Raw genomic sequence first — 24778 nt, forward strand, 5'->3', positions numbered from 1 at the left:
CGCCTACATGTAGTAGAAACTATATTTCTGATAATTGCAGTGGTATCGGTGTACGCAGGTGTCTCTTCATCACATTCACCTTATCAAAAAGCAGACCTGCCAACCTTCACGCATTGTGTGCAGGATCTCTATTTTAACAGCGAAGTTACACTGCTACGAGTTATCACTCAAAATACATAAAAAGAGCAGTTTTCTTTTTCCCCCCGATGGAAAAAAAAGGCAGATGAGCCCCGCCTCCTTCTACCATCTCACATTAGTAATCTCTCTTGAAAGATGCACCTTCAGTTTCTGTCAAGGTAAATGCGGAATGCTTTGTGTTCATTAATATGAAATAAAATCTGTCAGTATATGTTTTACACAGCGGACACTGGACAAGTCTATATCAGTTAACTGTATTTCTTAGGGTTGCCACTGAAAACATTTGTGTGAAAATGATAAGAAAAAAAAAAACAGCACTTGTTAGGCCAAAATTTTGACAAATACACTCAAATACCTGTAACCCTGCTCATTCATGCAGTTATCCAATCGGCCAATCATGTCGCAGCAACGCATAAAATCATGTAGATACAGGTCAAGAGCTTCCGTTAGTGTTCACATTAGACAAATAGGGGGAAAAAATGCGATCTCAGTGACTTTGACTTTTACCAGACAGGCTAATTTGAGTATTTAAGAAAGCTTCTGGGAATTTCACACACACACACACACACACACACACACACACACACACACACACACACACACACACCAGTCTCTGTTCTCCAGTTTTACATGCAGAAGTGCCTTGTTGATGAGAGAGGTCAGAGAAGAATGGTCAGACTGGCCCAGACTGGAAATTGGGATATTTATCCAGTCTTTAACTGGTCTTTATCCAGTCGTTAACTGTCCAGGTTCAGCGAGCCTGTGCCCATTGTAGCCTCAGAGTTCTGTTCTTGGCTGATAGGAGTGGAACTGGATGTGGTCTTTTGCTGTTGTAGCCCATCTGCCTCAAGGTTCAACATGATGTGCATTTTGAGATGCTTTTCTGCTCATCACAGATCGAAAGAGTGGTTATTTGAATGGTAACGATCATTAGAAGGTTTAAAATGAAAAACCTTGCTTGCTCTCTTGTGTCCGATCAGTGCAGGCGTGTAGTAACGGCGAGGTGCAGCCCATCACAGTAGAGACTAGAGTGCATGTAGTGTATATACGGGGTTTTATGATAACCACCAGACCCCTGTAAAAATCTGTTGCTAGTGTGTTTTAGTTTAGACCGATTCGAATTTGAACCATTGAGTGGGTTGAGGGCTATACACCAACTGTGTTGGTCTAAAGCCACAGATTTATTTTGTGAACTAGTTACTTATGTTGTCCTTATTATGCATGCAGAAAGCAAATCAGTGCACTCAGATCTTAATCATGTAGTGATGATATTCACTGCTTAAAAATCAATCCAAAAACAGATGAGCTATTTAAATGCTAAAACTATACTCAAGGAAGCAGAATGAAAGACATCTGAAAGATAGCAAACCTGGCTGCATGCTTGGCTAGACAAGAGCTCAGGATGTAAGTCAAATTCTGCATGATAGAGCACCCAATTTTTTGTCAAGGTCATTCAGTTACAGTAGATGCTGTTTTTAACGACTCTGTTTATACCTCCTTCTATGTGTGTGCCGAACGATTTGCAAAAAAAAAAAAGGATGTATTTATTTAAGGAGCGGAGGTACTAACAACTTAATTTGGTAGATAATAATCCACTCCTTTGTGTTGTGCGTGTGTGTTTAATAAAGAAGAATTATACAGGAAGTCCTCATTTCACACCAGTCCCTGGTGTAATCCAATCACAGGCTCGTACAAGGACCATTACTGCGGCCTGTCTCCAGCCCTTTATTTAATCCAACCTCATCTTGTTTCCATTAAGATTTGCTTTTATATCATAATGCTGCTCGTCCTGTGGGATTATCTCGGCTGGGGCCTGACTGAAGTGTGGAGAAATGGATTTGGCCATGTCAGGATCCATATTTGTAATCCTCAACATTCTCAGAAAATGTATCATAGTCACACGACAGATTGTTTAAATGAAGTGTCTTGTAAGAACAGGCTGAACTCTCAGGCATGGGAAAGATCGGAAGAGAAGTCCGAGTCTACACCACGATCCGAGTCCAGTGACATGCAGGACACTGTTCCAGTGCTGAATTTCGAGCATATGCAGGAGAAGTGGCCAAAATAGCAACAGGATTTTTCTTCTTTCTTGGATTCAGAATGTGAATCTTTAAATAATTTGAGGACTCTCACTACTATGCTGTGCCTGGTATTTAAGAGCCATCCAGATAAACTACAGCTCCATTAGCATGAGACGGTTCAGAGCCTGACATTTAATTCAGCCTTTGTCATTTTCATAGTGGGAGGTAGTTTAATGGCAATTGCAAGGTCACTGCAAATACTTTGTAAATTGAAGTGGAGTACAAGAAGATTTTTTTTTTTTTTTTCCCTCCTAAGGACTCGTTGCTCATGTTGGAAAAAGAAATGTCTTTGTTTGACAGAAAGGCCTGCAGGTGCCATGCCAGAAGTAAGAACTTGTAGGGTATTAACTGATAAACTGTTAAAAGGGAACCTTTTTATGAACTGATAAGCCTAATACCCAAGTAGTAGAGCTGGTTTCACTCAGGTATTTTTGGCTGTCTTTTAGAGAATTCGATAAAAAATGAGGCGAAGGTGGTGAAATGGTGAAGCTGGAAGTTGGGATTGCGAATATTACATTGTTAATAACATGAATTCTAAGATAGATATGATGCTAAGCTGACATTGCGATGTGTCATCTTAATTCTTGCAAAGTCTCTTTTAAAAAAGGCTTATATTTCTGCCAGAAATGTATGCAAAGTTGACAATAGCCCACAAGGTTATTTTTTTGTTTGTTTATAAGTAAACCAAAAGAGTAAAATGGCTGAAAATTTATCCCTATTTCAGTGACGGACTGTTTCTCTACAGCTATTATACAGAATAAGCTTTCACAGTGTACAGTCAATGAGCACTTTATTAGAGAACATTATACTGATACTGGATAGGGCCTCATATATATATATATATATATACCCTACCCAGGCCCTATATACATTCACTGAACACCTTATATTCTGTTCTTATTAGGAACACCTGTACACCTACTAATTCTTGCAATTTTAGTGCAGATTTTAGTGCAGTATTGCATTGCATAAAATCACGTATATATGGCCCAGCAGCTTTAGGTAATGTTCACATCAGACATAATGGGGAAGAATGTGATCTGAGTGATTTTGAATGTGGCATGACTGTTTGTGTCAGACGGGCTGGTGCTGATCTCCTGGGATTTTCACACACAACAGTCTCTAGAGTTGCTCAGACTGGTGCAATAAAGAAAAAAACATCCAGTGAGTGGCGGTTCTGTGGTCAGAAATGCCTTGCTGATGTTGATGGCCAGACTTTTTTTTTTTTTCCAGAAAGGCTAAAGTAACTCAAATCTGAATCTTCCATCCATCCATCTTCTACCGCTTACTCCTTTTCGGGGTCACGGGGAAACCTGGAACCTATCCCAGGGAGCATCGGGCACAAGGCGGGGTATACCCTGGACAGGGTGGCAATCCATCGCAGGGCACAATCACATACACATTCACACACACATTCATACACTACGGACACTTTAGACACGCCAATCAGCCTACCATGCATGTCTTTGGACTGGGGGAGGAAACCGGAGTCCCCGGAGGAAACCCCCACAGCACACACATGGCCCTGGCAGGACTCAAACCCCAGATCCTGGAGGTGTGAGGCGAACATGCTAACCACTAAGCCACCGTGCGCCCCAAAATCCTGAATCTTGATTTTGGCTGATTCAAATGGTACAAATGGTAGGATCAGAATTTGGTGCCAACAGCATGAATCCATTGACCCAACCTGCCTTGTGTCAACAGTCCAGCCTGGTGGAGGTGGTGTAATGGTGTGGGGAATATTTTCTTGGCACATTTTGGTCCTGTTAATACCATACAATCATTGTTTAAATGTCACAGCCTATTGGACTCATGGCCACAATTTACTCATCCTTTAATGACTACTTACAGCATGATAATGCACCATGTCACAAAACAACCACCTGTCGTTTCAAACAGGTTTCATGAACATGATGAGATCAGTGGCTTTCCCAGTCACAGGATCTGAATCTAATAGAGCATCTTTTGGGATGTGGTAGAACAGGAGATCCGAAGCATGAAGGTGCACCTGAAAAATCTGCATGAATCTGCAGATGAATCATGTCAACATAGACCCGAATCACAAAAGAATGTTTCCACATAAATCCACATAAATCCACATACGCCCCCGCTCTGACCTGTGTTCTGTGTGGGGGATTAAACAAAACCAAAAAAAAAAAAAACCAGTAAATAATAAATAATACCAACTGAGTGGATTTTTACATAATGTTAACCAGAAGTTATCTAATGTTTATCATGATTTTTATGTTTATAAATAGCTTGATTGGTAAATCTGATTGTTTTTCTTGAACGCTGCTTCTAGAGAAGTACAGCATAAACGCTTTCCTTGACACAAAGCATAAACCCTGTGTTTAGCAATGAATGTTCTCAAACAGGGTCTCCTCGGATTTGTTTACAGGAATGCGTCTCAGGTTATCAGTTCATGCTTTGTTCATCGTGTGTGGCCGGTTCACACACCTCTCTCGAACCTCTCTCTTTAATGGAAAGTAAATTGCTTTCTAAATGTAAATAACTATAGGAAGTAGGTATGCATTGTCATAATGGGTTCCACAAGACCTCTGAAGGTGTGCTGTGGTACCTGGCACCAAGACGTTAGCAGCAGACCCTTTAAGTCCTGTATGTAGCGAAGTGGGGCCTCCATGGATCAGACTTGTTTGTCCAGCACGTCCTACAGACGCCGTGTCAACACCCTGAACTTTTTGCCATGTTCTTCAAACTATTCCTGAACAATTTTCGCAGTGTGACAGAGCGCATTATCCTGCCGAAAGAGGCCACTTGGTCTGCAACAATGTTTAGGTAGGTGGTAGGTGTCAAAGTAAGATCCACATCCAGAGAATCACACTGCCCCTGCCGGGATGGATTAAACATGTTGGTTTTGATTGAAAATAGTCATAGTCTCTTTGTTAAAATGTGTTCATATCAGATGTGTTTCAAGAATATAAAGAGAAACTTAACCAGTGACTGTTAACCGTGCCTCTGGAATCCATCCAAAGGAAATTATTCATGTCCATGCTTGCTATCTGCAGACCATTTTTAATATAAAATCTATTCTTTTATATTAAAATAGTAATAAGTTATACACTGATTACCCTATAAAGCTCATTTTTAATTTCTAAGCTGAAATGTAGGTCTAATACAGTTCACAAAATTATTTCAGTTTGTTTATAAACAGATATAAAAATGGCATAATAATAATAATAATAATGATAATTATGATAATAATAATAATAATAATAATAATGTTTTGGGTTCCAGCCAAGAATTTCCTTTGCTTCAGTAGCATTTGCTGTTATCATTTGGTCCAAAAGAAACCCTACTTCACCTGCGTGAGCTTGGCTCATCTTAGTGTCCACCAGCACACTTCGTACAGTATGGTGCTTCCTTAGAGCGATACTGCTAGTACAGTCAAATACTATAAGTGCATTGATCGCAACAGCAGTTTTTATTCTCTATGAGCATGCCGACTCTGAGGCGTGGCAAAGGCAGAGGAAATGATCTTTAACAGAGTCACAGCGGCTCAAATGTAAAGCACTATTTAAATGTCAACTAGACTTTCAGATAAAGTAATTACAGACCCTAGTGTGCTGTGTCTGATCGGAGCTGAGAGTGATACACTGCTCGTTTTCTTTTATTTGTACTCCTGATTTTCATATGGAGAGCCAATCCGTAGCTGCTGCCGCTATGCTCCATTAAAGCAAGCAAGCCGTTTAGACTGTGTATGGATTAAGAGTGCCCGATGCTTGCCAAACCCAAACCCTGCAGAGGTCTATTTAGAGCTTCAGACAGGAGGCAAACGTAATGTGGAGGCCCGAGCAGGGCATGCTGTGAATGACAGATATCTGAGTATCTTCATCATGCAGGAGAGACGGTGATGAGGTTGTTTTATAGCCAGCTCATTTTTCAGAGAGTCACAGACTCGAATACAAATCGATATCCAGCGTTTTCATGTACATTGTGAGAAACAGAGCTTCATGAGTACTGTTTTTTTTTCGATATAGAATACAGTTTTGATTACAGCTTGGTGTTGGATTAAATTTACAGAGCTTCTTTAATGCATGCCCAGGAAGCTTTAATTAATGTCTGTGTATGCACTTTGCACTGCAGAGGCCATTGATAATATGTCTCTCTTTATCCACAGCAATCCATTACCTGAGTGTGTTCTGCAGTGTCAGTGTGTCTGCTGGGCAGACATATCGGTGCTAAGCTGAAAGTCATTTAAAGAGTAGAAAAGCACGAGACGCACAGGCTCCGTCTGTGTCGCTGTCCCACGGACATCTTAAATCCCATTCTTTTACATATCCATGCTTTGTGGAAGTTGCCGAGTTGTAAGACTCGACGAGTTCTCTCGAAAGACTTTCAGATAATCAATTCAGTGTGTATCGTTCACTCGTACATTCTTCGGCGTCTGTGATTGAGTCATAGCCATAGAAAACCACCTTGAGTCAAGGAAATGTATTCGCAAATATATTAATTACTCAGCATCAGATGCACATTAGAAAGGGAGTGAAATTATAAATACATCAAAGGTTTCATTTGCGCTAGAAATGTTGATGATGTGGGACACAGTGTGGCGTGTTAATGAGCGCTCTGCATTTTCGCCATCAAAGCCCCATTGATATGAGCACCTGCTCTTTTTTTAATGAAGCAGATGAATGTTTGACTTTAACAGCCAATGTTTCTCATCAAATCCAAATAAGTGGTACAAAGGCATTGATCAGTTGCATTCATAATGTAATCATTTCTGCTTTGTGTGTGTGCGTGTGCGTGTGTGTGTGTGCGTTTTATCTGCAGTGTGTAAGCCTGGGTTCTACAGATCTGCTCTGCAGACTAGGACATGCAGTAAGTGTCCTCCTCACAGCTTCTCCAAAACAGAGGGCTCCACTTCCTGTCAGTGTGAGCACGGCTACTACAGGAAGGACACAGACCCAACCAACATGGCCTGCACAAGTAAATACTCAGAGTGCCTTTTTACATTTCAGATCTGAAATAAGAAATACAAGAACGCAGCTTATTACATCCTTTATGATTAGTGTATTATTATTATTATTATTATTATTATTATTAGTAGTAGTAGTAGTAGTAGTATAAAGTCATCAACATATGCAGCATAGTGACTAACATGTTATTATAGCCTGTGATCATGTCAAAAGTAAATCTTATTTATATTTAATATTCAAAAACGTCTTAAACTTAACAGAAAGTGGGTATTTTGAGTATTATTTACGAGCAGTCAAACCCTACAATCCAGGGAAGGAGCGGTGTATTGAGTTATTTGCTACTTTGAACTGTTCGATCCATCAAATGACACACGGGGAAAGACTCTATCATGAAGTTATATAGGTGTTTGAAATAATACAAATACACAGCACTGTTGACTTCTCAGTTCTCCTTGGTTACATGGTGCTGATGAACTTTCTGTAACGGTAGCTCTGACTGTACAGCTGTCATAAGCTGCGAGGCTTATATTACTGCGTTCAGTCTAGTATGCTAGACTGACAACTATATATGCTATAGTGACAACTCATTCACAGGGACATTTCTAATGCAATTTACACATAATCCAGTCTAATAATACCGTCTAAGTGTAATAATAATAAAAGGACAGTTTCTCAGTAACATGACAAGCTGCACTTTTTGCTTTAATAACTTCAAGAGTGAGATAAAAGAGAGTTATTGGGTGAAGGAAGGACTGTTTATAGCAGCTATGATATGAAAAGTGACACTAGAAATTCATTTGTTATGCTGACATTCTTCAATTCCACAATGCTATGGTTTAGCTTGTATGCCTGAATACCTGCTCAGTCACAGCCTATGAAAGAATAGTGCTTAAATATAGCAGAATAGACCATATATAGTATATAGACTTATATAGTAAGCCTATATAATAGGCAAACTTTGGTTTCACAATAGACACAATGGTGTAACCCTTAGGGGCTGGACATGTATTTATTTATTTATTTATTTATTTATTTATTTACATGTATCAGTAAGGCCATTTTAGAGCCTGACAGTTTCTATAGAGTATATTCACTTATCAACTCCCAGGACATGCAGGGTCAGATTAATTCAGAGTATGCTTTCAGATGAAAAACTGATAATAAGCGGTATGTTTCGAGGGTTAAACGGTAAGCCACATGTGGGCCATTGAAAAATTGAAATGAGCCAGATTCAGTGCATAGATTCAATAGCGCTGTCATCCAACATAAATGTGCTTATAATAGTTTCACTCTACATTTTCCCCAGAGCCTCCTTCAGCCCCACGCAGCGCCATTTCAAATGTAAACGAGACAAGCGTGTTGCTGGAGTGGAGCGCCCCGGAGGAGACGGGTGGCAGGAAGGACGTGACCTACAGCGTGGTTTGCAGGAAGATGAGCGCAGAGTCGAGGCAGTACGAGCCGTGCGGCAGCCACGTGCGCTACCTTCCCCAGCGCACTGGCCTGAGAAACACGTCAGTCATGGTGCTCGATCTGCTCGCCCACAAAAACTACACCTTTGAGGTGGAGGCTGTGAACGGTGTCTCCGAGCTCACCAAACCACTGCGCCAATACGTTTCTCTTAACGTCACAACCAACCAGGCCGGTGAGTAGACCGGCCAGGTTCATGCATTTCATCTGCCTTTTTGTGTTCATGTATTTCTATTAGAAAAGACTCCATCTTTGATGGAGTAAGATCTTGTTTACAAGGTGTCAAGAATATTTCAGCTGGCTTGCTTTCAGCCTGAACAAGGAAATGCATGTATAGTAAAATTCAGTCACATGTTCTAACAGAGTCAGCATTGTAATCAAATGACATTTGAGGTCATTGTTGGTTGCTGACCAAAAATTTTTTTTTTTTTTCCTTCCCAAAAAGCATTACATGGAAGCTTAGCAAGATTGCAAGGGGGGAAAAATGTCAACATGGACAAAAGGGTATAATTTCTGGGCATCAGAGAGTCAGTGGAGCTGTTCAAAACTGTTATTACAACAGCGTTTATTACAGTGGTGCCATCTAAGTGGCCTAAGTATATAAGAGGATACCAGGCTTTGCAGAATTTTTGTGGTGGACTTTGCCAGGAAAAAAGCCGTAGTTCTTTATGACCACAGTATTTATCCCCTTAACTAAATGATAAATTCTAGTTCTCTCCTTTATTATTATTTTAATGCACCAGGAGGGCTGATTTGTCTAAATTACGTATGTATAGCAGAGAGTCTACAGCGCCAACAAGCAAACACAAGCATTCTTTTCAGTGATGTCCCAATCCTACTTTTAATTTTCAACACAGTATTGATATCAGAACTCGGTCGATGCCTGATACTGACTCAGTATTGAACTCTTAATAACTCCACTCAGTGCAAGCTTGTGTTGCCAAGTTATGCAAACCATCACAGTCATCACAATCACAATCAAGTTGTGCTCATGGGCATGTTCTTTAACATAACAATGTTCACAACATTGTCTTGTCACAACACGGTGACGGACAGATTGCTAGCCAGGGCCCCCGGGACAAGCAGATTACATATTGGGACCACCCGTTTTTCAGGTTCAGTAGGCTATATAACCAGCACCAGCGATTTTCACTTATCCAAAGGAAAAATTCTTCTCTATTGATTTTTCCAAAAACATAACTTTTTATTCGATGTATTTGTTTAAACATAACATGCTTTAATTGGTTCATATATTGCAAATAGCTGTGCCGTGTACTACTTGAACCGTCCTCTTTTTACTTGCTATATTAATTAGCTTGATCGTATGCTAGAAAACCGTTACAGAATCTGGACTACGGGAAACAGTGAGAAAACTGAGCAAAATACAGTACAATGCAACATATAAACCGTTGTATTACTCCAATGCTAGGACAGCGCTCATGTTTAAATACTCTCATCAGGTGAAAATAAAGATGCTCGCCAAACTCAAATAACGTCTTTACGTGTGACAAGAGAGCGTGATGAGAGACTTATGGCTGCATAAAGTCACCCCTCCTAAGTACTCACTTATTTTCCAAAGTGTGTGCTAATGTATACATAATTAGCTCATTGGACATTTTATTTAAATCTTGCCACTTTTTAGCCTAGTTAATTGGGCTCAGGGACGAGCATAACGTGGCAACACATTGGAGCTTTCACTTGCCCTGTGCACTAGCTAATGAATTCATGATTTATCCACCTCTAAAAATGTGATCCGATAACAATTCCTGTATCAGTTGCGATAATATATAATACAGTACAATAATGCAGTATAATACGGTATACTCTCTCATGTCGGGGTGTGTGCCACTGACTTTTTGTTTAGGTAATGAAGGTTTATTGATGTGTAATCTACTTTATCTGAACCAGGATCTGTAATTAAGATCATCACGTGGTGGCAGAGAAGATGGAGCCTGTTGCACAGCTGTGCAGTGTGTGTGTGTGTGTGTGTGTGTGTGTGTGTGTGTGTGTGTGTGTGTGTGTGTGTGTGTGTGTGTGTGAAGCAGCTCAGCCATGGTAAGACAGCCTTGAAATAAGGGATTTGAAATAGTCTATGAGGAGACTGATGTAGAATACCAAGCACCTGCTTGCCTTGTGCAGTGGCGCTCAGGATAATCTGTTTGGGTCGATGCATCAAGTGGCAGTCATGTTTCATGTGAACTGGCTGGCTCTAGGCTAAGCACCGTGTTTGGTAGGGTGTTGTTAGAACCTTTGTTGTGTGAAAAGTGGAAAGCGCCGTGATATTAGGATTCACTGTGCCGTGTTCCGTTACAGGAAATGTGAAAACTGTTCGCTTTGAATCTTCTCATCTAGTGCGGTCCTTATTAAGATATTTTTGAGAATGATTTTCACATAAAATCTCTTGCATTATTAGTAATTAGCACAAGGGAGCGGGAGAGGCACCGCTGTGCACTGAGCCAAAAATAAAAAGTTTAAAAAAAAAAAAAAAAACAACCTCTAACTAGTGGGGCCATGTGCAGCGCTGCTTAGTCAAAAATAGATAGTTATTCCATTTAGTTCTGGGCAGCAATTGCATGTTCTGAGTGTTTAATAGCTCTCATGTATGATCAAGTGGCAGCAGATCTAGCAGTGTAATGTGTTTACTAGGCTTGTGCGATATACAGATTTAATCGTCTCTACACAATATTACACTGCCACGAATTCCAGTGAAGTTTATTCAGATTATATTATATTTTATTACTAGACCTGCCAACCTTTATGCATTTTGCTCAGCATAGGAGCTCAACATCAAATACACTACTATGAGTTATCACTCAAAAATACCTTAAAAGAGCTTTTTTTTTTTTATGCTCCAATAAAACGGGAGATGAGCTAATCGGCATGCGAATCTGGAATGATTTTGCACAGGTTTTCTGCTGCATTCTGATATTAACTGACACTGCCTGGAAGCCCTGCCACCTACTCCCTAATCTCATGCAGCCTTGCTTTCTGTCATGGTAAATAGACAATGTTTTCAGTTCCTTAATGTGAAATAAAATCTATCGATATATGTTCGACTTGGCTAGTATTAGATATGTACAATAGAGTCCAAAAGTCCACAATGAAAATCTGGGATTTATTTATTTTTTTACATTGGAAATAAGCAGAAGGTTTCAAACAAAGAAAGCAATTGCTCGATATCTTGAATATTTAATATTCAAGATTCTGCACAATTTAAAACTAAGCAATTTTGTGACGTTGACCATGTTGACTGCTTTGTACAAAAAGGTCAGATTTTCCCCTTGCCTCATTTCTTCTTTTGAAGCCTGCGTCCAGACAACACTCCACATGATGGATTTGATGTAAAATGGATCATAATGTTTTACAAAATCTTGTGGAGTCCATGCCAACTCGAGTACACACTGTCATTAAAGAAAAAAGGGGATGCACCAAATACTAAGACACAAAGAATCAAAGATTCTACTTTTCACTCGAGTTATTGTCAATAAATATCATTTGTAATGAAAATAGTGGTACTATATTAAATAAGAAAAGAATGCAAAATAGAAACATCTTCACTAGTACGCACTGTGTACAGTCTAATTAATGTCCCGTTGACCATTTATTTAGGACGCCATCGAAGTAATTCGTCCGGAAGAGCTAGAAAGATCAAAATCAAGCACTTTACAAATAATGTTAATGGTGATAATAATTAGAAAGTGGTTAAATGTTGCACCGGTAGCGCTCAGATGTGTTTCAAACAGATCAACAGTGAGCATGACAGCCACGGGGACATTAGACAACCGATTTATAAAAGGATTACATTGAAAATGTTCTGTATTATTATCTTTTTAACTCTTTACTGTGCATTACTGTGGAATTTCCTCAAAATATACAACACAATATACAAAAAAGACAATGATTTTCATTGTCTTTTTGGTTATCAATTCTGGATGATTCAATCATTTAATGACGTTTTTTTTAATGGTTAGAAGAAGAAAAAAAAAAGAAATATCGCACAAGCCTAGTGTTTACAAAAGTAGAGATTTCAATGCAAGTTGAATTCCCTATGCTGAGAAATGGAGGTTAGGTGGAGCCATTTTTAGGGAGTCGCATCCAGACACAAAAGAGGTGAAAACTACTAAAGTAAGGAATTGATAGGTAAAACAAAAAAGAAGAAGAAAGAATAGATGAAAATGCATTTTGATCTGACTTTGAAAAAGAAGTCAGTGCTGACTAACAATGGACCTGTGACACTAACAATCCTAATTCACATGATCTTTGTTTTTGTTTTTTGTATTAGACGATTATTCGATCTTGTAGATTCATATCAAAGCAAACACTTGCTCCTTCTATAAACCCGGGTCATCCACGCTTATTAAAATGTTCACTGTGTGGTGGTGACTGTGTCCTGCTCCATGCTTCCACTCTCTTCCACTCCAGGAGCAGGTGGCACAGGTGCTGCCGGAGCCAAACCATTTATTTCCCCTTCCCTTCTGTGTAATCCATTACTGTAAACTCCCAGGCCTTTTGCACAACCCCTGTGAGCCGCTGCTCCGGTCTAATTTAGGGTGAACTATTTAACATAATATTTGCACTTATTTCCCTGCTACTATGTCTCTGTCACCAAATGCACCACCTATGCACTTAAGTAGTACACAACAAAACAATATCGCGGTGCTAATTTATTTTACAGGGAAGGCACAGCGATGTACGATGCTTTGCACTGAATAAACTGGCCTCAACATCTGCCTCAGTCATTAAGGTGCTCTGAGATCAACAGAAGGTTTTAGGTCTTTAAAGCACTATTAATGGTGACAAGAAGACCGATTCTGCAGCCCGAGACGGCCTGCTTCAACACGGCTTCAACTCAAGCGGCGTGTACGGAATTAACGTCACGCTGGCAAACGAAGCACAGCCTCCGAGCCTGCTCTATAAAGAGGAGGAAGAAATCTGTTTTTCACAGTTTCTGCTTTGAGGAAAGCGAGATTTTCATAACTAGGGCAGTTTGTGTAGCTTGATCAAATGTTCGCTGATTTCAAGTGAACTAGATTTCAAAACAAACTGAATAGCACGCAGGTGCAAGTGATTAGCGCTTTAGTCTTTCATGTGCCTCTGAAGTATGCTCATATTTCCCCAATGAACGTGAACAGGCACATAAGTGGTGGCATTTGCTGAGCTATTCTGTGAGCTTTTAATATTTGCCCATTCACAGCGAGTAATTGACATATCTGCCTGCAAAGACTTTCCACACTCAATATTCCTAATTACTCCCAGTGAGTTGGTTTTGGGATGTGGATGAGAGATTTTGCGTTTTGCTCCATTCGTCGCCAGTGCACGGCTATGTGTTATCAGCAGTCGGAGCGTAACAGATGGTGACCCAGTGAGTAATTTAAATAAGTCACTTATAAACGTTTCCGACACGTGATAACCGCTCCGGCCATTGTGGCAAAGGCTTAGAGATAAAACGGTTTTTGAATGAGAACTTTGTTTATTTGTTTAGACAGTTATGTGGGCATATTCTTACATGTTAGTAGTGTAGTGTTTCTGACACTGTATTTCCACCATTTAAGGAAAAATCTCCATCCTGGAAATCATTGAATAGGGTTATATTGAAATATGTCTGACGTGCTTAGTAATTCTGGTGCTGATAGTGTTGGTTGGTGCTGTAGTTTCGTTATTCCTGTGTCATATTAAAGAGGAATCCAGTGTAGAATTAGTGGAAACAGAAAATGTTGGACTCAAATTTCCAGAATGTAATGCAGTTACAGTCATTTGAAAAAATAAGTACACCCCAAGGAATTATTATTATTATTATTCTACATATTTAGACAAGCAAACATTTGATCCTCTTTGAAACAGTGCCTATTAATAAAGGTGATACAGTCTGTCAAATGACACATACAGCTGCTTTGACAAAGATTGAAAAAGATCAGTCACATGGAAAAATTAATTACACCCCTACATTTATCACACCTTCAAATCCATAAAATTAGAATCTTATTTATAACCCTCTCATGTATCAGCTTCATTACTAGGCACTGCTTCAAAGAGGATCAAATGTTTTGCTGTGGCTCAGGTGGTAGAGCGGGTTGTCCACTAATTGTAGGGTTGGCGGTTCGATTCTCGGCCCACATGACTCCACATACCGAAGTGTCCTTGGGTAAGACACTGAACCCCAAGTTGCTCCCGATGACAAGTTAGCACCTTGCATGGCAGCTCTGCTACCATTGGTGTATGAGTGTGTGTGTGTGTGTGTGTGAATGGGTGAATGAGAACCAGTGTAAAGCGCTTTGTATAAAAGTGCTATATAAGTGCAGACCATTTACCATATACAACGCAGTTGCTCTGATTTACAGCAGCGACTCAGTTCATCTAGTTAGAGATCTATTAGCTGATGAGGACGATAGAGTTGAAGATGGTATTAGTATTAAAGTTGAAGCTTTGGAAGCTGATATGTTTGAGCAGAGTGTACAGAAGACTAAAAGTATGTAACTTGGATTTCAGCAAGTGACGTCAGATCAACATGGCTGCTAACAGCACTTATTATTTGTTAGCTTGACAGCTCGTCAAATCTGTAACACTGACAATACAGTTTTGATGGGGAAAATATACATCACTCTTAACAGTTAGCTGGCTAGCATGTGATAGCAAAAGATGAACATGAAGGCATCAGTTTTTACTTCCCACTCTGTAGCTCAAAGGCACTGAGGTCAAAAATGATGTCTTTCCGAGCTTCCGAGGTTAGTCATATGCGGCATCACAGTCGGTAGTCGATCAGCATTGTTTATAAATGTTAGCCAAAGTAAAATTGGATATCCAAAGGTGGATTTTTTTCTATAACCTTTGTTTTAGCATGTCCTCTGCTTGATGACAGGCATTTTCGCAGCAGTGGAACCTCTGGTTCCTCATGCAGCATCGCATGATTTTTAAGAAGACCCATGTTCTTCCTGCTGTGCCTGCATTGGCATGAGAGCCTGTTGGCAGGAGTCATACCTCAGCGGCGGTTTTGGCCAGCAGGCCACTCAGCCCTGCCAGAGGTTTTTCATCTTGCCTTTCAGCAGGACTCCCTGCAGCAATACTTGTTTACAAACACATGGCCTGCTGAGAGCTTCAGTCTGGCACTGAGACCAGGTCAGATTGGAAACAGTGACCTTTCCTGCTCGCACTAAAACTGCACGCCCAGCAATTAAATCACATGCAAGTGTCTGCATGAAAGAGCTTGGTTAAAAACCAATATTGCTTGCCATCAGTCTTGTGCCCCCAAAGAGAAGCAAAGTCTTCTAATGGGGCTTGTACTCAGCGTGACGCATGTTAGGTAAGAGTGATTAATCGAAGTCGCTGCTAGCGTGTGATCGTGTGATCTCTCTTACTGAAAATAGGAAAGTTAACACATCTAGGTGTACATCCAAGTGTGGAATCAGTGACAAGCCTCGCTGTTTGGAGTTAGCAACTCGCTTGCTGGCAACGGTGCAGCGTTAACAGATTCACGCGCTGCAGAATGGCAACACTTCCCAATCGGAGCTATTAATCAGAGCACCATCACACTTTCTCTGCCACACTTCCTCTAGTACGGACGTGTTCCATCTGCTAATGAGAGAGGGTAGGAGACCCTGCCACGCTGAGTGCACAAGGATTTTGTTTGCACTTGATTTATTTGAGTTCACTTTGTACAGCAACATTTGCTGGATAATTTCCATAACTTTTGAATTATTAATGATGTTTGATTTGATGAATCTGTATTTTCCTTTATGAAAGGTACTATATCAAATGCACTTAATCAGAACCGCGTTTCTTTCTAGGCAGGACAATTTTTTTTTTTTAATATAAACTATTACACAATATTGACATTTATAAATATGTCACATATCATTTTCTGAATAATTCATTAATATTAAAATTATTTCCCAATTTTATGCATACAGAGTCCTTCTTTTTCGGTTTGATCCCCCAACGGGGGGATGCAGCTGTTTTTGTTTCCTGTCATTCCGTCATCAGAAATATACTGTACATCAAAATTCCCCCGGAAAGCCTTAAAGCTTATTGCGAATCAATAACTCAAAGGAGCTGCGTCTCCTGTCCGACTGAAAGTCAACCATTTAGCAGGCAGCCAGACTGTTTAAGTAGCCTAGCCACCCTCCACAAAGCAGCTCTTTGCCTGCCAGCCTTGCAGATCGGGTTGCCAAGTATTCCGTTTCAGGCTTTTAAGATAGGAACGATTATAGTTTTGTCTGGGTGAAAGGAGGGATACGGTTACTCTTTGTTTTCAAGAGGCGAGAAGACTTTTCTTTGCTCCCCCTATCACTGTACCCTATTGAGCTCTAAATGCTGCCCCGGTGCAGCCCAGCTACTATATCGGCACCTCTGGGATCATTTGAACATGCTTAAATAATGCTTATCTCACGGCTACAGTCTGACACTTCTGTTCCTGAATACACAGCTGGCTCACGTTTCTGTTTTTTTGTGTGTAGATGGGTGGCAGTAGGTTTGTGTGTGGACGCCACACCATCAGGCAGTAAAAACAGAAAAATGAGAACACTGAGAATAAAGGATATATTAATTGCAGCTGCAAAACTGTAGATTTCAATGTTGAGTCTATTTGAATTGAATCCTGCTGCGTTTTCCCCTCTGTACGGTTCTTTCGAGCCGAGTCCGAGAGTGCCCGAGTGAGGTGGTTTTGGTCTGAACCGGTTGCAGTGAGAAAGTGACTCGACTCTGAATCGACCCAACTGCAGGAGGGAGTGCAAGCTTAGCAAATGAAAATATCTTCTATATAGTCGATGTAGTCAGATTTATTTAGTATTTCCTATTGTAATATTACAATAAACCAAGTATATGATTCTTAAATCTTTCTCTAGATATTTATTACTGACTAATTAATGGCAGGTAATTTTTCTAATTCTAAACATCTCTTCCGGAAAAGAAAAATGTAAATGGTCTGCCAGTAGAATAAGAAAATTAAAGCCTAAAATGAAAACATCTAAAATGAACATTCAGCAGGCTGAATAATCTTAAATTTGATTTACAACGATCTCATAATAAGAGATAGCAGATAAATTTGCCCATATTCAAGATATTTACACTTGCTAGAATATCACTTGCAGTGTATACTGACCCACAATGTACAAACTAAACCAAAGGAGAGAGCTGGAGGGCTGGAGAAATTTAGACTGAAAATTTAGACTGATGTGTAGAACCCTGGTAAGCAGGGAGAGAGCTTCGGAGAGAGCAACACTGTCTTTTTATTTCTTTTCCTTGAGCGCTTTTCAGTGCTTTTGTTGGCAAACTGATTCACTAGGGACAAAACAAAAACTCACAATTTTTCCCTTTGTCTCTGGTCTGTTTATGACCAGGCTCACTGTCAGATGAGCTTTTAAACTAGTTATTTCTATAATTATCTAATCATTTATTTATTGCTGCCTGAGTGTTCTCCATGTTCGGTTGATTTTGTGAATTCTACACACACCTGCAAAGGATTGCTAACCTTTTTCTGTTTATGTGTTTCTCATCAATGAAAGAAAAAGTCCATTTTCAGTCCTACAAGCTCAGGCAAAGGTTTATATTTTTGTATTATTGTTTTGTGTAATTATGTGCAGATTGAACCCAAACCAAACCAAATAGACTAATAAGTGTGTAAGTACCTGTAGAGGAGGCTATATATGTGAAGCCCAAAAAAGCCCAAAAGTTAAAACACCAACATATAACACAATAACAGCGTAGGTAATGAAGGGTGATTGAATTACTTTATGGACAGTTGTAGTCGTGACATGCGCTATCAAACAATTTCATGCTTGTAAATGTTGATGCAGTGTGTAGACAGTAACGAGAAGTTTGTGATTGAAGACAGATTGTAACCGGATGCAGGATTGTTTTACTACGCAGTAAATGGAGTGTGTAAACAGTGTCAGACTATGTCATCTCCCAAAGCCATTTTCAGCACTGAGTTCATTTCTCATCAAGCAGCTGAAACAAAAGTGTGTGTTTAAGCACCACATCTAATTGTCTTTACTGCTCATGTTCTGAATATTTTGTTATAGACTCTATCTATCTATCTGTCTATTTATCTATCGGTCAATCTATCTGTCTATCTATCTGTCTGTCTATCTATCTATCTATCTATCTATCTATCTATCTATCTATCTATCAATCTATCTATGTATCTGTCTGTCTATCTGTCTGTCTATCTGTCTGTCTGTCTATCTATCTATCTATCTGTCTGTCTGTCTATCTATCTGTCTATCTGTCTGTCTGTCTATCTATCTATATCCATCTGTCTATCTATCTGTCTTTCTGTCTGTCTATCTGTCTGTCTCTATCTGTCTATCTATCTATCTATCTATCTGTCTATCTGTCTGTCTATCTATCTATCTGTCTGTCTATCTATCTATCTGTCTGTCTGTCTATCTATCTTTCTGTCTGTTTATCTGTTTATCTATCTGTCTATCTATCTGTCTATCTGTCTGTTTATCTATCTGTCTATCTGTCTGTCTATCTGTATCTCTCTATCTATCTATCTGTCTGTCTATCTATTTATCTATCTGTCTGTCTGTCTATCTATCTTTCTATCTATCTATCTATGTACCCATCCATCTGCATGATTTTATGCATTGTGCTAGTGTAAACGTGTGGTGATTATATATTTTTGTCCTTAAAAATACTTTATGCTTGAAAACATCTAAAATGGCATTTTGGCATCTGACATGGTCTACATTGTTTTTAATTTTTAAGAGAAAACTAATTATTGTTGAATAAAGCGTTTATTTCAAACTTTTGAACAGTCATGAATACTAAGATTGTCTAATCTAGTCAAGAGGCAAAACCTGCATTTCATTCATGCTTTCACAAAGAACAATAAAGACAACGAAAATGGAATTTATATTATGTTTAATTGTGATTGCAAACTATTAAAAAGTGTCAATCTCCCCTTGAAACTCATAAATCTGTGCCATCGTATGACTTTCTATGCAGTTACTCAATATTGCATCACATCTTTCCATTGCATCAAGAGTATTTTCCACCTGGACTGAGAAGTCAACAAAAACAAACAACCCTTATTGTTTTTCTGTTCAGCTCCATCTCCCATCACTGTGGTAAAGCGAGGAAAGACAGCGAAGAACAGCATCGCTGTGTCCTGGCAGGAACCAGACAGACCCAACGGCATCATCCTGGAATACGAGATCAAGTACTTTGAGAAGGTGATTACAGGAGGACAATACACTCCATGCAAGAAAAAGCTGGATATGGTTCATTTCTGTGTTGGTAAAGACAGATTTAGTTGTAATAATATGAGATGTATGTGGATGATAAATATGTGTTTCAGCTGAAATCTCTATTTTTTATTTTATTTTAATGAGCCTATGTCTAGATTGTTAACAAATGGATATTTCTTTGTAAATTAAGGTCCAAGTGTGTGTTGGAAAAGTCTAAATTTGACTTTTGCACATACTTTGACAATTTGAGTTTGAATTTGAATATATATCACCCTATATAACAGGATGTTAAGGTCTAGATACATAGCATTGCTTGCTTACGACGGTCCGGATAAGCAAACAATATGGCTGAATGCTAACCCTAACCTTTTAATGCTTAACCATTAGTGATTGGTTCATGGCTCTAAAAAAGACACATCAATTTAAAGTCTATTTTATTTCAGTGCCAGTTCACATTATATCTGTTCACTAGTGCCATGGACTCAGAACAAATAAGGCACAGAAACCCATCTCATCTGCTTTTGTACTTGAAGCAGAGAATCAGCACGTGTCACTCTCCAGTCTATTTTTGTTGTCTACTTTTTATTTATTTATTTATTTATTTTTTAACAAGCCATGTTGTCACTTCACTAATTAAGACAAGAGAGCGTAAATCTCTATGAAAGTCTGTGAAAACGCTTTGCTTTTTCAATGAACTGAGCTGGTTCAAGTTTAGAAAATGCTGAACTGCAACCACATTTTCAAATTATGATCAGTTCTGCTCCAGTATTTTGGACTGCTTTGTTTGATCCGCTGAAACGCTTTGCTGGGTCCACATCTGTATCACAGTCCGTCCGTTGACGAAGCCTGCTATTTATGATTTCCATCGAAATGAAAAGTCCAGAAATCAGAAAGTCACCATTTGGAAAATCTATATTACGTGCACATACTAAAAGTTTTTTTAGTAAAAAGTTTTTTTACTAAAAAACTTTTTTTTTTTTTTGTCCTAAAATATGAGTTTAAATGAAAGTGTGTTCAGTGCAGTGTTGTGACAGTCAGCATGGCGAGCAATGGAAACAGGTCTCTCCATTAGAGACAGAACTAACAAAAAGCCTGAAACCAGACCTGGCATTGATGCGTGGCTCAGATTGCTGCTCACATTGTGGCTTTGACCAGCTCCACTGTTCAGGCCATTTAAAGAGACAATTGTGCTTAAAGCTCCTGCATGACCTCAGCGCAGTGGTCTAGTCTGGGAAACACTGATATGAGGCACTTTAAAAAGAAAAGTGCCCCGTGCCCTAATGGATAGAGTCGTCACCACATAGCTCTACCGCCATGCGGCCGAGCAGCATGAAAGTGATCCCACACCATAGACACGCTTACACATTCACAGACGCTGCCTCTCACGGGACATCATAATCCTTCTTCCCTCCATTATTTATCCCACCACCATTTTATTTGACTCTCTTTACCTGATTTTCTGCATTATAGGTACCGATGCTGCTCTTTCTCATTTTGCTTTGTGTCCTGAAGGATCAGGAGACCAGTTACACCATTGTCAAGTCAAAAGAGACAGGGTTTGTGGTGGATGGGCTGAAGCCGTCCTCGGCGTACATCTTTCAGATCAGAGCTCGCACCTCGGCAGGCTACGGAGGCTTCAGTCGACGCTTTGAGTTTGAAACCAGTCCTTACTGTAAGTCACAGTACTAAATCAAGCACTGTTATTTCACGTCCATTCACTAAACATCAGATCAGTCCCAAAATAGTCATATAAATAAAACTATCTAATGCTGATCGATTAGAGTATGCAGTCTGTCTATACACCATTTGGCTTAATTATAAACATGAATAATAACATGAAGTAAAAATTTGTTAATATTTACAGTGTATTGTCTGATGATTGTTATGGCCATATTACTACATGGTTAGAACTAAATGTAGCGTTTGAGGTGAGAGGTGTCATGCTGACAACAGTCGTGACTGTGACTTTGTGCCCTTCCTCATTTACATTTAGATTTCCTGCATGTGGTAGATGCTCTTATCCAGAGTGACTCAGAGAGTGCTTGTTGGTTTACTTGGCAAACATGTTCTTAGGCTAGTGCAGATCTGAAGATACCAATGCTGGGAGACTCAGGTATCAGTGATGATAGAGAAATAAAAACATAAACAAGAATATGCATGGCTCACATCTCTCACTTCTCTGTAGTATCTGCCTCCAGAGATCAGGGCCGTGTGCCCGTCATCGCCGTGGCTGTTACACTGGGCATCATCCTGCTGGCGCTGATCACCGGCTTTCTGCTCAGTGGCAGGTGAGAACGTGATTGATTTTCATCACTCAGCTTGATAGAGAAATCTGGGTGGTGTATTGAAAACTTGTCAACATTATTTCATCGAAAATTATTAACATAAGTAGAAAACGATAGAAAATGGATCAACACAGTACTGTGGTATCAGTCACATTACTTTAATATTGTATTACACATTCGTGTACTGTTCTTTAAACATTATTTATCATTTCATTGTTCTAATGGGCTGGCAGAGAAAATTTGCACTGTTTCTCATTATATAGCCAAAATGTATTTTCTAACCAAGCTTGCATTAAAGTATTGCACCAATGTACACTACAGTACACTCCAAGGATAAAGCATTTATTCATTATTATTAAATGATTAATTAATTGATTAATTATTAATAATATATTTATGTTTCTAAAAAAATTTTCCGGAAGTGTATGTAACATGGTAATATTATTAAGTGATGACATATATTTCAGTGGGTTTTTTTTGTTTGTTTTATTTTATTAGATTAGATAGATAGACAGACAGACAGACATGTAGATCATTTATTTGTCCTCAAAGAGGAAATTTGTTTCCACTGTGGGTGTGTAGAAAAACATGTACGCAACAACACCATACATATTAACCATCAAAAAGAATCACATAGGGGAGAACGGGACAAAAAGAAAACAACTAATGCCATCGCATAAGATGGCATCACAATGGCTGATTAGCGATGTGTTTAACACTCGTATAGCCATAGGAACAAAGCTCCTACCATAGCTGGCCTTTCAGCACATGGGTAGTCTATACCTGCGGCCAGAAGGAAGGGGATTGAAATATTGATAAAGTGGGTGGTCTGGGTCATTTAAAATTTTATGTGCCTTCCGGAGCGTATATGAAATAACAGTCCGATAAATTAGGGGTGGGAATACTAATCATTTTTGTTGCTAAATTAGTTATCTTTAAGAGCTTATACTTATTGGTAATTGTTAGCATATGGAAGAAACAAATGGCACCATACATAACAACCGGCTCAGTTATACTTCGATACAGAAGTTGCTTCATTATGATTTAAGCCTGTTACTTATAATTAGCATATGCTTATTTAACACATATATTTAAATGAGCTACTACATGGCACTGCTACAAGCTGTTGCATATTAGATATTTGACTTGCACATGTACATCTCTGTTGCTGTTCATTATATCTTGCTTTGTGGTGGAAAAAAACGCATGTCCCAGTGTTGGCTTTGTAACAATAGCCGAGCAGGAAGTGGTAATATTCTGTTTCACACTTGCTATCCCACTTTGTATCTCAGGCACATTGTGTTCAGAAGAGATACTAACGTTCACCCATGTGTCTTAGAACACAGAGAGAAGTGATATGCCGATCAGAAACGGGATTCGATATTTGAAACCTGTACTGTCTTATTAACTACCGTCATAAGACACAAGTAGATCTGTAAATAACAGGTGTAAGAGATGGAAAAATAGTTGAATTTATTATGCCTGAGATTTTTTTTTTTCTTTTATCAGACATGTTTTTTACAGGTTTTGTTAATAAAGATACACATTCCGTCACGGAATAAGACAAAGGAATTTCCCTCTATAGGACTTGTCCAGAACTGCGATCTGATTGGAAGGCTGCTTGTCTTTCTCTTGCAATCATTGTCCTTGTTCCTGGCCCTCCGCCCTTGAACTGAGCTGCAGCCCTCGATTCGATGCTGTCAAGTCCTTGGCGAGATTTACGCCAGCCGCTGGGGGAGGACCACAAAAACACACTAGGAGCAGGCAGAATTTCTAACGAGCCTTCACACCACCACACGAGAGGCAGCCTTGATTGTTTAAGCAGGTGCCGTGTAACACCTCAAGGACGGAGCACGTTGAAGCAATTACTCCTAAGCTGTATCATTGTATCTCTTTCGCCCCAGCCTTGACACTCGACTGACCTTTAATGTCTAAGGTATAGCCTGGAAGACCACACTAGTGCATTAAGCTATCAGATCAGTTAATAGCCTTTTTTTTGGTCTCATGAATGAACTATATTGCATTTGAGAGACCGTTACAGCAGGTAATACTGAACATGAGCAGTCAGACAGCCCGGGAGGAATCAGTGACACATTCAGCCTGTCAGTGGAATACTGATATCACACTTTGCTGTGTAATTATTAACTGTGCCTTGTCTTGTGGAAAGGTAAAACACTCCTTTTCTGGGGCTGTCAGCTCTGTTTACATTAGCATGTCTATCAGCATTCAGCTAGCATTCGAGCATGAGGTATTGCTCAGAGAAGCAGAATTTTTAAATGTAATTAGTCAGATCAAACTGTGACAGTCTATCAGAAAACATATGACATGCCAATATTTCCAGTTCTGATCCATTTCTTCATTTGCTAGTTTCCAGCTATTAGCCATTTCTCCACTATCACACAGCTATCAACAGGGGAGGATGAGAGATAGCATGTTCTTCCCATGAGACATGTATAGCCTGCTACTCGCACTCCTACTCGTACTACTCGTACTAAATCACAACACAGCAGAACACAATCAGAGGAACACGTACTAGAGCTCACAGACAGCCGTGATTGGTTAGTGTCACTGCGATTGGTTAATGTCAACCTCACAAGTTCTCAACGATGCTTTTCTGTTGTGGCACTTGTACAACATTTTGAAGTGCGGCAGCCAAAGTGTGCATCATCACTAGTCCAATC

At 39.5% G+C, this 24778-nt stretch overlaps 1 protein-coding gene across 1 annotated transcript in view; it reads left to right on the top strand.

Annotated features, from left to right (window-relative positions):
- Positions 1–24778, top strand: part of LOC108276527 (ephrin type-A receptor 5) — a 63448-nt gene that overhangs the window by 23299 nt on the left and 15371 nt on the right. The window contains exons 4-8 of the mRNA XM_017488273.3: positions 7011–7166; positions 8463–8798; positions 19673–19797; positions 21325–21484; positions 21998–22100. Of these exons, the coding sequence (XP_017343762.1) occupies positions 7011–7166; positions 8463–8798; positions 19673–19797; positions 21325–21484; positions 21998–22100 (880 nt within the window). The remainder of the gene's footprint in view (positions 1–7010; positions 7167–8462; positions 8799–19672; positions 19798–21324; positions 21485–21997; positions 22101–24778) is intronic.

The sequence above is a fragment of the Ictalurus punctatus genome, chromosome 16 (assembly GCF_001660625.3).
Source record: "Ictalurus punctatus breed USDA103 chromosome 16, Coco_2.0, whole genome shotgun sequence".
Lineage (NCBI taxonomy): Eukaryota > Metazoa > Chordata > Actinopteri > Siluriformes > Ictaluridae > Ictalurus > Ictalurus punctatus.